A 16,348-nucleotide genomic window follows, 5' to 3' on the forward strand; every position below is an offset into this window, starting at 1 on the left:
TTAAATACCAGATTTAAGGTCTAAGTGTGGCTTCATCCTACTGGTTATTTTCCCTTCTCAAAAACCAGCCTACTCTGTGTATGCAGAACTGACCCAAGTCTATCCCTGTTTTCCGACAGAACACAGTAAGTCTGTATTAAGAACCCTTGGAAATTTCCATCTGCACTCGAGCATTATGGTAGCAATTTGAAGTAAAACTATTATGCAATATAGGATCTATAAATGGGCAGAGGTCAGCTAACCTGTGTTACTGCTACGAGCTGCAAATAATTCTGCAAGTTCTCATTCAGTAACAGTTGTGTAATCGTTAAGGCTACCAGTCTCCAAGATAAATACTGTAAAGATAAGGCAGTGTCAAATGAGTTGCCTTTGCTTTTTAAAAGAGCTGACCATGGATGCTGGCTATGCTGGGGTCTTTCCTTGCAGCAACACCATTGTGCACCACCAAAATACTTTGCTGATAACTTTTTTATAGATGTGCATGTCCTATAAAATGTACCTGCACTGATTCAACAGAGACTCCACATGTGCTCAAGTCCTGCACTTAAGCATTGTTAAATGTTAATGGCACTTGAGCATGTCCTTAAGTGTCTGCTTAACTGCTTTGTTGAGTTTGGGTGCGATCGTTCATGTAGAAAAGCAAACGAAAAGTTGCAGATCTGCGTGATGAAGCAAGGAGAAACAGAATGAAACATCGGGGGCGGCTGGATAAAATAGGGGTGTTCTGACTTTTCTGTCCAGGTAGATGGACATGGGAAACGTTCCCTACACTTCCTAAAAAGGATTTTTCGAAGCTGTTGCTGGTTTTGTACCACCATTTCCTCTACTAATTGACACATTTGCTGTTGTCACTTGACAAATCGGTGCAAGCACAAACAAGGACAAAAATAAGTGTCTGCTAATGTGAACAGATTTATCTGTTCTCATCCCCACGTCTTTTCCCACGAGCATAGTTTCTGTCAAGCTTACTGAGCAAACCTTAGTGGCAAGTATTTATTTTTATCCGTGGGGGGCAAAGGGTGCTAAGAGCAGGGTGGTTTTCTTTGCACGTTAGTGGCGTCTCTAAACAAAAGACAGGTGCTGGAGCAGCCTCTTCTCAGCATGACAGAGGAGGAATGTTGGATTGAGATGTGGCTTAAATTGGGTCTGTAGGAATCACTTATTATGTGTTATGGAAAATATATTATGCTCAAGAGTTGTAAGTGCAGGAAAGTCACAGTTCAGGATAAAGATAAGAGAAATCCAACACCACCTCTGCCGATTCATGATGATAAATATAGATCATGTGTATTGCTGCTGTAAACCTTTGACTGCATGGGAGAGTCCAGGCAGCCCCGAGCATGCTGAGATGATGCTCTTCCCTTCGAGCCTCGGTGGACCCCTCGGTCTGGAGTTCCTTGCTTTGCCCAAGGTCATCTTGCCGGTGGTGTGACTTTCTGACCACGCTGAACAACCCTACGTCCCTTTGTCTTGCACACTCTTCTGGCACTTCTCAGTGTAGCACGGCTGAAAACTTCAGATAATTCCTACGTGGCTAGCTTGTATTTCGCCCGCCTGCCCTCCCACGCTGCCAGGCTCGGTTCTGCCCCTTTGCTGCGTGCTGTGGCATGGAGCCAGAGATGATTTGGGGATGAACCAAGTGATCACTTGGCCTCATTTGTCTGTCGGGAGGTTCAGGTAGGACTTATGTGCTTGAGGGTGCTTTAGAAGCTACAGCTGACAGCTGCTGAAAAATCGTTATTTTATTGGTTTGGTTTTGTCCCTGTTTTTAAGGTTAACTTGAATTACATCCGGGCAGCGTTATTTTCCCTTGTAACCATCCTTACACCGAGGCAGCGGTGAGAACAGCAGCGTTCCCTGGACCCCAGGAAGAAAGGCAAGAAACTGCCAACTGAACTGTTCTGCCAGTGGCACATCAGCCATGGCCCTGCAAAAGATGTTTCCTTTTCCCTAATCTTCCAAAACAAATCAGTCAAGGTTTTGCACAGTGATGAAATTTCCTGAGCCGGTTTCCTCCAGCGGTTTTTCTACCAGTCCCAGCGTGGCAGACATGGGATGCCCGGGCAGTGCTGGCTGGCACATGGCGCGGAGCCGCTTGGCTGGAGCTCCGACGGGGGAAACGCCTTCCCTCAAGATCATGCTTCTGTCTTCTTGTTTCAGTCCTGTGCTTAGTAATAATTAATTCCTTTGTTGCCTGAATGCGGAGCATTTCCTCTAGAAGGCTCAGGCAAACATCCCTGCTCCCCGAACAATAATGGTAAATGTTTAAAAGCCAAGGACGCGGAGTTAATCTTCACTTCTGGGTTGTGACCTTCCAGTGCTCCGAAGCCATCGCTCCGCTGGGAGACATCTGCAGCAGCCTGTACGGCCGCGGTCCAGGCGTGATGGCATGGCCATCGGCAGCGTTCCTGCACTGTGTACGTGACAGCAGTGTCTGGAAGGGGCCGTTTTGCTACCTCTGCCCTGGCCAAGGAGCAGCAGAGCCGGGGACTGGCTCCCGGGGCTTGCCCGCGCTGCCCGGCGCTGCTGCCGGCGATCTGGGGCAGCTCAGCCGCCTCCTGGTGCACTGACGCGATGCCGGCGTCGCTGTGCAGCGCTTTGAGGGCTGCTGGTAAGAAGCACCGGCTGAAATCTGGATATGCGTTACATTAGTCTCTCATAATAAATACCCTGAAAAATAAATGAAATCTGGATTCCTTTATGGGAGTTAAAATCCCTCTCAACAAAACCCCGGTTGCGCCAGGAGGCGTGCTGGCAGATGAATTCCACGTACTTCTTGGAAACCTGCTCGAGGTCACTGTGCTCTGCGAGCTGATGAGATTGAGTCAAGGATTTTCCTGTTCCACAGGTCCATGCAGGGGGTTCGAAGAGGAGCCCCAAAGACCAGCCAACCCCACCACTCGCTCTCCATGTTCCAGTGATTTGTACAACCTGCTGCCAAGACCTTTTGTCTGTAGGAAATGAGCTTTCGGGAGGGGCAATGAGCTGACAGAGGCTCGTTTAGAGGTGCCTGAACTGGGATTCCCTCGTAGCTCCGGCCTGGCCCTCGTCTGGTGTGCGGCCAGCAACAGCCCTCCCTGGGACAGGCAAGTGGAAATTTCCTTCCCATCCCCAGTGTCTTGTGAAAACATCATAAAACATCTGTGGCGTTCTTTACCCTTGCTTACGAGAGGAAAAAAATATCTATGAGCCCCAATCCTTAATTACCCACCACAAACACGAAACGCTGCAGGCGATTGCTCAAGGAGGTGCAATGCCGCGGCGGGTGGGTTGCATCCCCCTCAGACGGCAGGCGCGTTCCTGCCGCTGGGTGCAAGCCGCGCTGCAGAGACCCGCGCGCTTGCATCGCCAGGGCAATTTCTGCTGTGCCCGTCGCTGCGCGGGCGGTGCGGTGGTGCCAGCCTCCCCTGCCCGGCTGCAGCCTCCCGGCCGTCCCCCCTCGCCTGCCGGCTCCAGCTCCGCGGCCTCTGCTCTGGCTTGAATCTGGCTTTCCGGGCGGTGATCCCTTACGGGGTGCGGTGCGGGTGTGGGGAGGTTTCGTTTGAAGTATTGGATCAATGTCAACTTTCAAAGTTGGATCCCTAGGCCCCCTCGCCAGCAGCCTTTTGTCTGAGAGCAGTGCAGGGGCGTGCAGACCATCGGAGCTGGCTGATCCTGCTTTAGGAGCTCCGGGCAGGACGTGGGCTGAGGTTTAGAGGAATCGGCTTTGACTGTGGTTCAGGTGGGCCCCTTTGGTAGCTCGAGGTAAATTGGTCACTTTACCTGCTCTGGGGTCTGTAGGAAGAGGTTCAGCGATACGTCTCTCTGTGCAGATGCTATCTTTAAGGATTTAAAGCCCCTTAAGTGTTACTGTAGTAACATGAAGTAAATCCCATGTTTGCCATGCACAAAGGTACCAATGTCCAGCAGTTCTAGAAGGAGATGTCTGCTCCCTCCTGAGCCCCAGGCTGGCTCCGAGGGGCTTCAGTTTGCCTCCCCCATGTCAGAGCAGTGACTCTGGATGCCCTTTCCTGAGGTGCAGCCTTCCCCCTTGCTCCTCGTGCATCCCCTTCCGCACGCCTTTCGGGGCTCTCGACTGCACCGTGCTGGGAAGGGCTCTGGTCTCTTGTGTTACGCCTGGGCTTAGACTTAATTACAGAGAGCTAAGCCTTGGCCAGGAGTGATTTTTCACAAGGAGTGGTTTTTCCCTCCCCAGAGCTACGTAAGCCATTTCCCAGGGCGCTGCTGGATCCGTGCGTGCCCCCGTGCAGGCGATGTTGTGGTCCTCCTGGCACGTGCCACCTCTTGGCAGCACAAGCAGGTAGAAGCTGCCCAGGGAGGCAGGCCGGCTGGGCTTCGCGCAGGTGCCGGCACTCCAGGTATCTACATGAAAGGAATCAAGTCCTGACTCTTGGCAGAAAACCCTAAAACAACAACAACAAAAAAACAAAACAGGGAAAAAAAACCCCAAAGCCTTGAACCAAGGAACGGCAGTGATAAACAGCTTTTATATTCCTGGGGGCTGGCCTATCAGCTTTTATTGCCCCCTTTTTTTTTTTTCTTTTAGCAATGCAAATCCAATCCATTTTTTAGAGCCTCCCATCCACTACCTCTTCACACAGGTCAAGGGGAGCCTGCCAGCCTTTCAGCAGGACAAGCGAGGTGCTCCTTGAGGGTCCTCATCCCTGCACCAGGACCCCTCAGGGACCTGAGCAGGCAGCCTGCGTCTCCAGTTTCTCAAGCCCTCTGCTCCGCAGCATCTCCTCGACCGTGCCCACGGGACCAGGCTCTGCTGCTTTGTTCCAGCTCCGCTCATGGCTGCTGCCGAGCGTGGTCACCCCCCTGTGAAGGAGGCGACGGTGGACATCGACGTCAAGTCCAAGTCCTCGCAGCCGCACTGGTACGAGCGCTATGTCCAGCCCTGCGTGGCCGAGCTGCTGGGCAGCGCGCTCTTCATCTTCATCGGCTGCCTCTCCGTGGTCGAGGACGCGGAGGACGCGGGGAGGCTGCAGCCCGCCCTGGCGCATGGGCTGGCCCTGGGGCTCACCGTCGCCATCCTGGGAGACATCAGGTAAGGGGGGCCGGCACCTGGGGCCGCACGTGCTCCCCCCGCCACCTCCTCTGCACTCCCCGGGGCGGCTCGGTCCCTGCTGCAGCACCCGCACGGTTTCCAGGCGGGGGCAGGAGGAGATGCTCGTGTCTCCTACACGCTGCCTTCAGGATCTTTCCTGCCCAAATATTGGTGACCGCAGCAGCGCTGCGCTGCCATCGAGCCTCTCGGTGAACGGCCTGGCTGCGCAGGTGGTGGTCGTCCACAACGCCTTGGGTTTGGGGGAGTTTGCTTGGCTTTTGATTGCAAGGTTTTATTTTTAGCCCCTTTGAATAAAAATGGTCAAAGCTGGAACAGAAGCATTCCTTTGGAAAGCTGAGATGTTTCCTTTAAAAAGGATGTCAGAATTGAAACACTTTGATCTGAGTACGCTACTCCCCTGTGTATTTTCAGGTGAAAAATTTGGATTCCATTTACAAATGGTTTCAATTCCTCAAAAGCAACAGCAAAAGCTTGTTGAAAATGGTGTCGTTTAATGCTAAGATACAGATTTATCCTGAAGGGAGAAGCTGAAACAGTCCCTGTGGAGTTTCATTCCCTTCTCTCCGGTCGGCTCCGTGCAGCCCAGGGCCGGGGTGGCTCCGGGCTGGGACACAAACACCGTGGCTCGGCCGGGCTCACGTGCGAGCCCTGGCGTCCAGAGCAAACGGACTGATAATTTATCAGCGCCTCATTAGGAGGGATAACGCCGCGGGGCGAGGCTCTGCAGTCAGGACTCAGTGACCCGGGGTGCGTGTGCCGGCGGAGCCGAGCCGGACGCCCGCTGCACCCCGAGCCCTCGGCACAGCGAAGCCACGCGTCAGGGGAGCAGCACGGGGGGGCTTTGTGATGAGGGGCTGCAGAGGGGTCCCGGGGGTCCCCTGTTAGCTCTGAAGCCAGGAGGAGCCAGCTCAGGGTCCTGCGCAGGGAGATGTTTTAGCCTAAAGTCAGGTTTTAGAGATTTGGGCCCAGGGAGGCTGCAGAGGAGCCTGGCTCAGGATGAGTGCTCCTGCGGGCGGGTGGGTGCTCCAGCCGGGGTTTATCTGCAGACAGGTCCTCCTTTAGCTCCCAGGCTCCCACCCTTCCCGGGGGCATGTGCAGCCAGAGCCCCATCCAGCCAAGACGTTTGCTAGCCTAAACAACGCGACTTCTTGCTCTCATATGATGGGTCTTTAATTACAGCTGAAGAATAAGATGTAATTATAGTTCCTAGACACTCTGACTCATCGCCTTCACCGGCAATTATTACTAGGGCTGATTGGTTATGAAACTTGTTCATTAATGCGTGTCCCGTGGTAATCTCTTTTAATTAGAAGGTATCTGAGTTTGTCTTGCATGTGGTCTTCAAGATGAATGATCTAGGGGCTGCTGCCAGCCCTTCCCCGGGGCCGTGGTGGGCAGCGCGCAGGGATGCAGGGAGACCTGTGTGCCTTTGCATTTGCATCGAGCAGAGGGAGATAAACCCTGAAAATCCCAGCAGAGTCCAGCAGCGCTGGTGTGGCCGGGAGGTGGCCTCAGCCCTGCCCGACAGCGCTTGTCCCGTTCCCTGCCTCCCTGGGTACCAGCTCTGCCAGCCGCTCTCCTTCCCCCGGGCAGCGGGGATGGCTGCCATCAGTCCGTGAAGAGGAATGACTTTCTTCCCTGAGTCTTTGTCCCCGGAGCAGCTGCTCCAGAGAGCGCTGGTGGCCGGGCTGTGCTGCTGCCACAAGCAAAGCTCTTGCTGGGGGGGGCAGCGGTGTAACCCCCCCTGTACCAGGGCCTTGGGCAAGATTCGGTGCATGCCACAGCCTGCAGCACCCTGCAATGCTGGGAGACACCCCTTCCCCCCGCACCTCCCCTGGCAGTGCCGTGGCAGCTCCTGGAAGCACCCCACGCTGATGCTCCTCTCTCCTTTGCAGTGGAGGCCACTTCAACCCCGCCGTGTCCTTGGGTGTGTGGCTGGTCGGTGGGCTGAACATCACGATGCTCATTCCTTACTGGGTCTCCCAGCTCTGCGGAGGGATGATAGGAGCCGGCCTGGCAAAGGTACGGACACCCGGGGAGTCTCTTTAACCAGGGCTGGCGCTGGGGTGCAGGGACTCCCCCTGCTCTGCCAGAGCTGGCCGGGCCAGCCCCAACCCCCTGCCCAGCCCCGGGGTCTGCAGCAGCAGCGTGCATGACGGGGAGGGCGAGGGGGCCTCAGTGCCTTGGTTCTGCATGTGATTAAGAGCACTCATTTCGCACAAGGTGGTATGGCTCAGAGGTTTGCTGCGTGGGTGTGGGGCTTGTCTGGCGCTCGGGGCCCGGGCGCCCGGTTCCTCCTCCCAGGTCTTTCACGGTCTGACTCCAGGACTTGGACAACTCGCCCCCCGCCGCAGCTCGGCTCTGGCAGAGCCGTGCAGATGTGGGGGTGCCACCTCTGCACGGCACTCTGGGGCCCGCCTAATTAATTCTCGACAGCAGCTGTTCTCCAGAGGTTTGCTATGGTATGCCAATTAGGCACAGAACGATGCACGGTACCTCTGCAGCTCCAGCCGTTTTCACGCATGGTGTTTGCCTGCGCTTCTACTTATGGCACTGTGCTTTAAGGTTAATTTATGTTTGGTGCTGCCCGTTCCCAGTGTCCAGGCAGCCCGCACCCAGCCCTCGGCAGCTGGATGAGGTTCATCCTGCCGGGAGAGCAGTGGCTGGCTCATTATCTCAGGAGACGTTAAGAGCCTTCGCTAATGAGTTTATATTTGCCAGGCGCTTAGGGCTGGCTTTCAGGAGGAAAGTGATGAGATTAGCTCCTCTTTAACCTGATACTACGCCCGCCCACGCTGTCCTGACAGTGAGCACATATGCCCGTTAAAGCCCACAATATGGAGCGTGGACGGCACAAACAGGGCTCCCCCCGCGCAGGCCGTGGCGGCAAGCGAGCGGTACGTGAATGCCAGCGGAGGAGCCTTCAGCAGCATCGCGGCCGACGAGCAGATCCCCTCCGTCCTCGTGGGCGAGATCGTCATGACCACCTTCCTGGTCCTCGCGGTCTGCATGGGCGCCGTCAACGGGAAGACCAAGACCCCGCTGGCACCGTTCTGCATCGGCTTCACGGTCACGGTCGACATCCTGGCGGGGTGAGCTCGCGAGCCCTCTCCCCGTGCGTGTTGCCCCCGGCCAGCCGGTGCCATCCGCTCCAGCAGCCGCTGTCACCGGGCAGGGTGCCTGGAGCAGGGGGTCAGGGTGGGACCACGGCTGCGGGGATGGAGCTGGTGCCCGGGGCTCCCTGCAGTGCTGGCTGAGCAGAGCCCAGGGGGGCAGCTCCAAGCACTGGCTCCCCACATCAGGGGTCCCCCGCTCCCTCCCTGGCCAGCGCTGCGGCTGCTGCGTCCTGCACCAGGGAGGGGAGAGTGCCCGTGCCTGGGGTGGGGTGGGATGGGGTGGGACGGGTGTGTCCCCTGGCAGCACAGCACAGGACCCGCTGGCCGGGGCGGTTGAGGAGGGCCGAGCACGCTGCAGAGGCTGGCGAGTGAGCCCACTGCCCCCTCTGACGTTTTTGGGGAGAGCTGCTGGGCGCAGCCCGGCCGCGGGCAGGAGAGGCCGGCGGCTGGAGCCCAGCGCGGGGCGCTTCACCGGGGCAGCCTTGGCACGGACCTGCTACGGGCTGGTGACACCGCGGGGCCGCGCGGGCGGTGTTTGCTGTAGGAAGCCCTGGGCAAACAGGAGGGGGCTCCTCCGGAGCCGCCCCTCGCCGCGTGTCCTGGCGGCTGAGGGAAGCGCTGCCAAGCGCAGCCTCGGCGCAGGCAGGCATTCCAGGCGAGCAGCCTGGTCTTGTGCCACTGCAATCAGATAACGGGTGCTCGCAATTATGAATGTTAATGGGTTGTTTAGTTAAGGCAGTGCCCCCTCTAGCGGGATTCAGAGCTCTTATTTAAACACTGCACAAACCCTGTGTGCAAATATTTATCTGTTGCAGTTTTCTTTAATCTGTAAACACTATTGTCTCTCCTGCCCCCCTCCACTACCTACGCGTGGCGCGGAGCTTTCCCTGTTTAAAAGCCCGGCTCCCAGTAAGCCCCAAAATAGACTCGGCACTCATGCTCCCACCCCACGCCAGGTTTTCCCCCATAGCTTGCAAACACTCGTGAGCAAAGGAGGTGCCCGCCGGGGAGCAGCCACCGCGGGGCTGTGGGGGCCGGCTGGTCCCTGCGCTGCAGGCTTCCTTACGCTGCCAGGGCAAACCCTCCCCGGGCACCAAGCAGCCGTGCCTGGATGGGGGCCGGGGTGCTCCGAGCCTGTCGCCCACCCAGAGCAGGGCCAGACCCCCAGCAAGGAGCCCCGGGAGGGGTACGCTGCTGCCCCTCGCCCAGCACCCCCTCCCCGCCCCGTGCCCAGCACCCCCTCCCTGCCCCGTGCGTCGCCCTGTCCCCGCAGCGAGGCAGATGAGTGCCGGTCTCGCGTCCCGCAGGGCTGACGCAGCCGGTTTGTTCCTCTTCCAGAGGCGGCGTGTCCGGAGCCTGCATGAATCCTGCCAGAGCCTTCGGGCCAGCTCTGGTAGCAAACTACTGGGACTATCACTGGGTTTACTGGGTAGGGCCTATGGTCGCTGCCCTCCTTGTCGGCGTGCTGGTGAGGTACGTGAGGTCCGCAGCGGTAAGGAGAGCAGAGCCGTGCGGGCTGACCCCCCGTTCCCACCCTGCCGCCTCCCGGGGGGCTCTGCCCTGCGCGCTGCCCAGCTGCTTCCCTGCTCCCTGGTCAAGGCTGCAAGCTTTTCCAGAGAGATGTCCAAGGGTTGGAGACTCCCTTCCCTTCTCCTTCCCATGAGGACAGGGCGACAGCAAAGATCCAACCTGCCTCCAAATCCACGTGTTTGCTCCATCCGTGTCTTCTTGTGGGGCGAATCCAGGCTCGGGCTGGCGCTGGGCTGTTGCTGTTGCAGGGTTTCTGTTGCACGCTTGCAATGGCAAAAATGCTAACCCTGAGTTTCTCTCTCTTTTACCTCCCCAAAGGCTCCTGATCGGCGACCGGACCACCCGCCTGCTCCTGAAGTGATGCCGGGCACGGGGCCACATGCGTGCTGTCATCGCTGACCTGCCGCGGGCGGCCGGTGCGGCTCAGCACAGCCGGCGTGAAGCCCCCTGCCCCCGTTCCTCACCATCCCACCTCCCCTCTGGGTCTCCCAGGCAGCCCGTGCTCGGGAGGTGGTTCACTTGACGCTGCAGGGACCATGGGACGCAGCCCAGCCGAACCAGGCAGCCCTGTGCTGGCGGCGGGGCCCCGCTCCCACCCCTCCCCAGGGCTCTGCCAGCCCCTGCCGTGGCTGCGGCACCGGCTCGCCAGGAGCATCCTCTGACCCGCACCAGTGCCCACGAGGTCCCAGCCTCCCCCAGCATCAGTCGTGCACAGCCAGGGCTGTGCCTGGGCGTCTGCGGTGCCAGGGAGCCTTGTGCCCTCCGGGGTGGGCACCACTGCCCCACGCTCAGGGGTCCGGTGTGTGTGGCTGTGGCCGGCAGCCCGGTGCTGGGCTGCTCTCCAGGAGCACCTCCGGCTCCGCGAGGCAGGCGGTGGGAGCTGCTGGTTGCCAAACGCCCTGTGAGGAGCCGGCCGTAATCCTGCTAAGGTGGCGAGAAGCTGTCAAGCAGCCGTGCCTGGGGACTGCACGGCATCGCTCGCCAGCGCTGACCCTAATCGCTTTCTAATTTCTTCACGACAATATTAATTCCGAGGCCCGATGCAGCCAGCTCCCTCCGCCCTGGCACACACCTGCGGGAGCTCCCCAGCCCCGAACGTGGCGGTGGGTGCTGCGAGGCTGGCCCTGCCCTACGCCGGCTCCTGCGTTTGTCTCCCATTCGAGCATCTCTGCTCTCTCTCCAGCAGCTCCCTCCTCAGCATCCAGCCCGCGGGGAGCCCGTGCTCCAGCACGGCAGGATGCTCCTCCCCGGGAGCCCGCTCCCCAGTTTGTGCCGTGGGTCGGCTCCTGTCCCTCGCGCAGGTCCAGGACGATGCCAAGCGGCTCTTGCCTGTGGCTGCCCCACAGAGGCTGCCACGTAGGAGGGTGACGGGAGAAGGGAGCTGTGGTGGCAGTCCGGTTTCTGGCCCCTCTCAGCGTCAGAAGGGCCAGGGGGGGAAGCACCAGCTGAGAGCTCGGGGTGGGTCTGTCCCTCCCCTGCCAGAGGATGGGTGCTGGGGGGCGAGGGGAGGGGGCTGCCTTGGCAGAGGGACCTACTGCCGTAAGCAGGAGGAGTCAGCAGAAGGAGAGTGATGGAGCTGTGTGGGCACGGGGAAAGGAGCCAGCGCAGCAGCTCTGCGTCAGCCGGGTAGCCGTTCCCTACGGCAGCGCTGCCCTGGCGCATGGTGCGGACTCCCCAGCCTCCCCCGTGGGGGGGGGATTTGTAGGGACCCCATCCCCACCGCTCGGAGGGCTTGCTGGGTGGTAAACCGGCACACGAGTGTCATTGTGCGTATTCCCAGCCCCAGCAGGAAACCCCTCCAGTTACCTGGGTTGAGTCACTCCTAATTTTGCAGACTTTTAACTTGGGAAATGTCTGTTGCTTTCCCAGCCCCTACACGTGTGGCTCTGAGGTGCCCTGGAATGGCCGGGGGAAGGGGCTGTGCCGGGAGAGCTGTGCCCCCCGCAGCGGGGCTGCGCACCCTGCCCAGCACAGCCCTGGGGCACCAGTCTGGAAATGGGGCTGGAGGACAGGAGGAGACGGGAGTGGAAAAGGGCCAGGATGCTGTAAGCGGGAGCAATAACATCCTCCCAGGGCCAGGACTAGTGTGCAGGGCTCCGGCTGGCAGCGGGTCCGGAGGAAACCCCTGGGTAAAGCAACCCCTGCTTCCTACCCCTCCTCCTGGGCTGCTCCATATAGAGGCAGAAAAGCTGTTGCTGTGGCAGGGAAGACATTCCCGGCTTTCCAATGCCCCCGTGGGGCTGGCAGAGCCCTACACAATGTCACCTCGCTATTTTCAGCTTGCTTGCTTTTTTTTTTCATCCCGGGAGGTGACCCACACATGCACGCACACACAAAGATGTATTCTGTTTTAGAAAAGGACAAGGCTGTAGAGATGCTGAAGTGAGGGAAAGCCAGAACTGAAGCATCCCCGACTCGGGGCATGCGTTTGCTGCATCCCTTCCCGCAGGCAGCTCTCCCGGGGCTGGGGGACGCGGTACCCCCCCAGGTGAGCCGGGGCACAGGCAGCTGCTCATTCAGGAAGGAAAATGATGCAACCCACAGAAGGAGACAAACAGCATGAAGATGTCACTAGGACGGTTGTCATGGCAACGCCACAAAAAATGCCAAAGCAAACAAGGAGCAAAGTGACTGCTTCCTCCCCAGAGGGACCCTGAGGGGCGCGGGAGCAGGCGCTGGTAGGGGCTGGGGGCCGTGGGGAGCCACCGTGGGGGCCCCAACCTGCCCCGGCCCCTGCTCGGGGCACAGACCTCTGCGGGAGCGGGGCTGCAGGCAGCTGCCACACTGGGGCACGACGGGCGCCCACCTTCCCCTTTGGAGAGGAAGCGCGGCCCCGCGGCGCCGCAGGAAACACGCTTATGGCTGCGGCTGCCTCTGCACGGGGCCGGCTCCCTCCCGCGCCCCGGCTCCAGGGCCCTTCTCCCGGCGGGCGCGGGCGGTGATGCTGCTGGCGGTCCCCGGGCGCAGGCGAGGGGGGCAGGAGGTGGGGGATGTCCCATGCGCGGCCACATGTGCTTCCCTGTTTTGCTGTTGATGTGTTCAGCACATTCATTTTTAATTTGTCAGGGTGACTTTTAATAAAGCATCTGTAATACTGCGTTGTTTTTCTCTGAGTATTATTAAAGAGATTAGTTTATGCTAATTAAATACCAATTAACTTCCAAGCACTTAATGTGCTTTAAGGACATAAAATACATCTCATTCCCATTCAGTTAAACTTGCATCAGGCCTGGCCATGGGTCTGCACCATGGTTTTATCGGCACATGGATCTGCTGCAGAGCCGGGACATTGCCTGGTGTTTTCCAGGTTCTTCGCGCGGGTTGGGATGGAGATGCTGCTCGGGTGCGGGGCAGGCGTGGGGCAGGCGTGGGGCACCGATGCTGCCGGCGGCCGTAGCTAGCGTGGCGGTAATAGCTGAGGTTTGGGACACGGACGCTCATGCCCTGCGTGATGAAAAGCCCGAGGGGAGCCCGGGGCACCGCCTGGTCCCCAAGAGCCACCGAAGGCTCTGCAGGCGTTGTGCACGTGCTCGCCCGGGCGCTGTCGGCCGTGGCTGACGCCAGCGCTTTGGGGACACAGGGAAAAAAGTCAGGGTGTGCTCTGGGAACAGCATCAGAAGGATGTTTGTCTGTCCCTGTGTCTGCCCGAGCCCTCCTGCCCTCACACTGCGGCTCTTTCACTCTGGATAAACACCCTGGTTAAACATTGACGGGGGAAGAAAGCCGCGCTGCCGCCTGCGGTCGGGCTCCCCGGTGCCAGCCCACCCGCGGGAACAGCCACGTGTTTGTCCAGGACGGGAGGCTCCCGCCGGAGCCCCGAGGGACGGACACCGAGCCGGGCTGCTCGCTCGTGGCCCACGTCCAGCCGCGCAGGAGCCCGGACCTCGGCTTGTGGCCCCGATTTGAGCTGGGTCCCTGCCCAGCCCGTGCGACCCCCCGGCCACGCAGGAGCTCTTGCTGTGTTTCCCGCCTTGCTCCAAAGCCCAAGTCCTGCGCCCCGACCTGCGGCCGATCCCCCCGGCACCGCCGGGCTCTGCCCGCCCTGGCTGGTGGCTGCATGGGACGCAGCCGCTGGCAGCAGCATCACGCTGGAAATAGCTGATATGCAGCGTGCAAATGTGCAAATTAATGAGTCGGTTAATTCGGCTGAGTCCCTCTCCTTCCCCGGCTCGCAGACCTGCCCAGCCCCCCCAGGAATGGGGAATTCACGGCCGGTCAGGCAGCACCCCGTGCTGTGACGGGGAGCTGGGGTGGCAGCGAGGTGCAGCACAGGGTGCCCCCGGCCCCGGCACGGTGCTCGGCAAACATCGCCCATGCCAATCTGGGGGAGTTCCCTGCCCCCGCTGTTATGAGGGGTGGGCTGCAGCCCCGTACCCCGCCTGGGAATGCCCCATGGCCATGACCGTGTGTGGCCATAGCCATAAGCGCAGCCCTGCCCCGGCAGCCTGGTCCCTGCTGGGGGGCGGCAGCTCACCCCCGCTGTCTGCAGGAGTTGGGGTGACTTCTCCTTTCTGCTGCACGCGAGGGGCTGGCACCCCCCGGGCAGGTGAGGGATGAACCCGAGCACCCCTGAGCTCGCCCCCAGGAGAGGGACAGTCCAGGCGGTAGGGAAAAACGGGCTGAAGAAGCAGCAAGTCTGCACGTTAGCAACAATCGGACAACAGCGCTCGTAACAAGAAGAAATCACCGGGGCCGTGAGCTCAGCAGGCGCCGAGCGGTGCCGGCCCCGTGGTGGTGATTTGCTCGGCGGTGGAGCCTCACCGGGTGATGTTTCCCTGCCTGCGCCGCCGCGCCGGGCTCACAAAAGGCTTTTCATCCATGGGCAGAACAACACCTCCCTGTTCCCCCCTGCCCGCTCGCCTGCCACCCCTGACCCCCCGGTCCAGGAAAGGAGGACCCCCCAGATTTTTTCCTTCCAAATTCTCCCCTCAGAAGGATTAGGAGTGTCTGGCAGCGTGCTCCCCCAAAGCCTCCTCTTAAAATAACAGCATCCCCGAGCAGAGGCAGCACATCAAGATGCCAAGAGTGTGGCTGCAGCGAAGTTTGATGGGTGAATGCTTTTTGGAACATGCCCCATGAGAGCATCTGGGAATTCTCACTTTGCTCTGCTGTAAAGGTTTTCTTTGCCAATCTACAGCTGGAAAAATCACAGCCTTAAAAATGAAAGGTGATTTAATTCTTTTAGCTCATTTTGTCCATCGGGCAGAACTGCAGTGGCTGCGGAGGGCGAACGCAGGCAGCAGCGAGCGGGGACGGCTGGGGGCAGCGGGATTCTCTGCCCCTCGCCAGTGCCCACCAGTTGAGGCTGGACCCGCTCCCATGGCACCGACCTGCTCCTCGTCTCCCTCCTGCCTGCGGGAGCAAATTGGGGTATTCTGGCCCCAACCTATGTAAAAAAAACTTCAAAAAACATGAATTGCACTAAAATCTGGACGCAGGCAGGGCAGCGGCGGCACCAGCACGGGGCCGGGGGGGTTGCAGACCTTTCGTGAAAAAGCCGAGGGATGGGCAGCCCCCGGACTCCTCCAGTGCTCGTGGGTGTTACGTGAGCCTTGCAGGGGAGGGGGCACCCGGGGGGGCACCTGCAGCAACGGCCCCACGCGAGGGGCTGCGTGGGAGTGGGGAGCAGCGCAGCTCCTGCAGCTCTCGCACCGCCCGCAGCCCTGAGAGCTTCCGAGGCAGCTCGTCATCTGGCTGGCACGGCTCTTCCAGCCTGCCCTGTACTCATCTCCCGGGTCTCTGTGCGAGCCCGCAGAGCACCCTGCTTGCCACCCTGGTTGCCGGTGCCATGGGGAGCTCCCATGGTGCTCACTGCCGGGTCGGGGCGTCCCGGGGGCGAGTGTGGCAGTGGCTGCGTGGGCACCGGCACGGGGGCGCGAGGGACAGCGGAGGTGGGCAATGACGTGCGGAGCCGGTACCGCGCATGAGCTGGCATCTGTATGTAGGAGACGGGGAGCGAGGCGATGGTAAAGGGAGTGGGAGTCTAAATGTATTCTGGGGAAGCTTTCAAAGCCATGCCATTAGCGGGGTCCAGGCGGCACGGGGACGGGCTCGTGCCCTCCTGTGCTTGGATGGTGCCCGTGGGGTTGGGGGATGCGCCCTGAGGCATCCCTTGCCGCCCTGCCACATCCCTCGCCGCCGTGCCACATCCCTGGCCGCCCCTGAGCGCTGCGCCAGCCTCCGCTGCTATATTTACTCTGCAGCCTGAGAACAAGGCACAAATGCCAGAGCAGGCTCCCCGCTGATTAGCATATATGCAAAGAGCACGAACGAGCATCACCACCACATGCAAAGCTCCGGGGGTTTCTGCAAGCGACGGCAGCCGGAGAGCTGAGGGTGTTTCACAGGCGGCAGAAGGGACGTCCCCAGCGCAGCTTTGGGGATCCCAGACCTGGCCCCGTGCAGAGCGGGACAGGCCCCAGAGCAAGGCTGGCGGAAGGGAAACGGGGGGCAGAGGGGCTTATCCCTCTGCTTCCCACCCCCTGCTTCTGCTTCTACTCCTCATTCTATTGAGCTTTAATTTCTTTTCACTGTCATCAGCAGCCCACTCGGGCTCCCTGGAGAGGAGCCGGCACAGAAATGTGCCTCCTGGGAGGGAGCCGGGGGGTCGGGGTGGCGTGGGGGCCTGGGA

General features: G+C 59.9%; 1 protein-coding gene across 1 annotated transcript; it reads left to right on the forward strand.

Moving 5' to 3' along the window:
- Nucleotides 1-4,532: 4,532 nt before the first annotated feature.
- AQP8 (aquaporin 8) lies at nucleotides 4,533-12,814 on the forward strand. Its single transcript, XM_075165589.1, has 5 exons — nucleotides 4,533-5,050; nucleotides 6,967-7,093; nucleotides 7,949-8,163; nucleotides 9,526-9,660; nucleotides 10,036-12,814. Exons 1-5 carry the CDS (start codon nucleotides 4,794-4,796, stop codon nucleotides 10,076-10,078), a joined length of 777 nt encoding a protein of 258 aa, XP_075021690.1. The 5' UTR covers nucleotides 4,533-4,793; the 3' UTR covers nucleotides 10,079-12,814.
- The last annotated feature ends 3,534 nt before the right edge of the window (nucleotides 12,815-16,348 follow it).

The sequence above is a fragment of the Calonectris borealis genome, chromosome 16 (assembly GCF_964195595.1).
Source record: "Calonectris borealis chromosome 16, bCalBor7.hap1.2, whole genome shotgun sequence".
In the NCBI taxonomy this organism is placed as follows: Eukaryota; Metazoa; Chordata; class Aves; order Procellariiformes; family Procellariidae; genus Calonectris; species Calonectris borealis.

What these genes read in the sequence shown, in the direction of transcription:
- AQP8 (XM_075165589.1), top strand. Translation starts at nt 4,794, where the DNA reads ATGGCTGCTGCCGAGCGTGGTCACCCCCCTGTGAAGGAGGCGACGGTG. An exon ending in GCCATCCTGGGAGACATCAG is followed by an intron (nt 5,051 to 6,966) that starts GTAAGGGGGGCC and finishes TCTCCTTTGCAG; the next exon opens with TGGAGGCCACTTCAACCCCG. An exon ending in ACGGTCGACATCCTGGCGGG is followed by an intron (nt 8,164 to 9,525) that starts GTGAGCTCGCGA and finishes TTCCTCTTCCAG; the next exon opens with AGGCGGCGTGTCCGGAGCCT.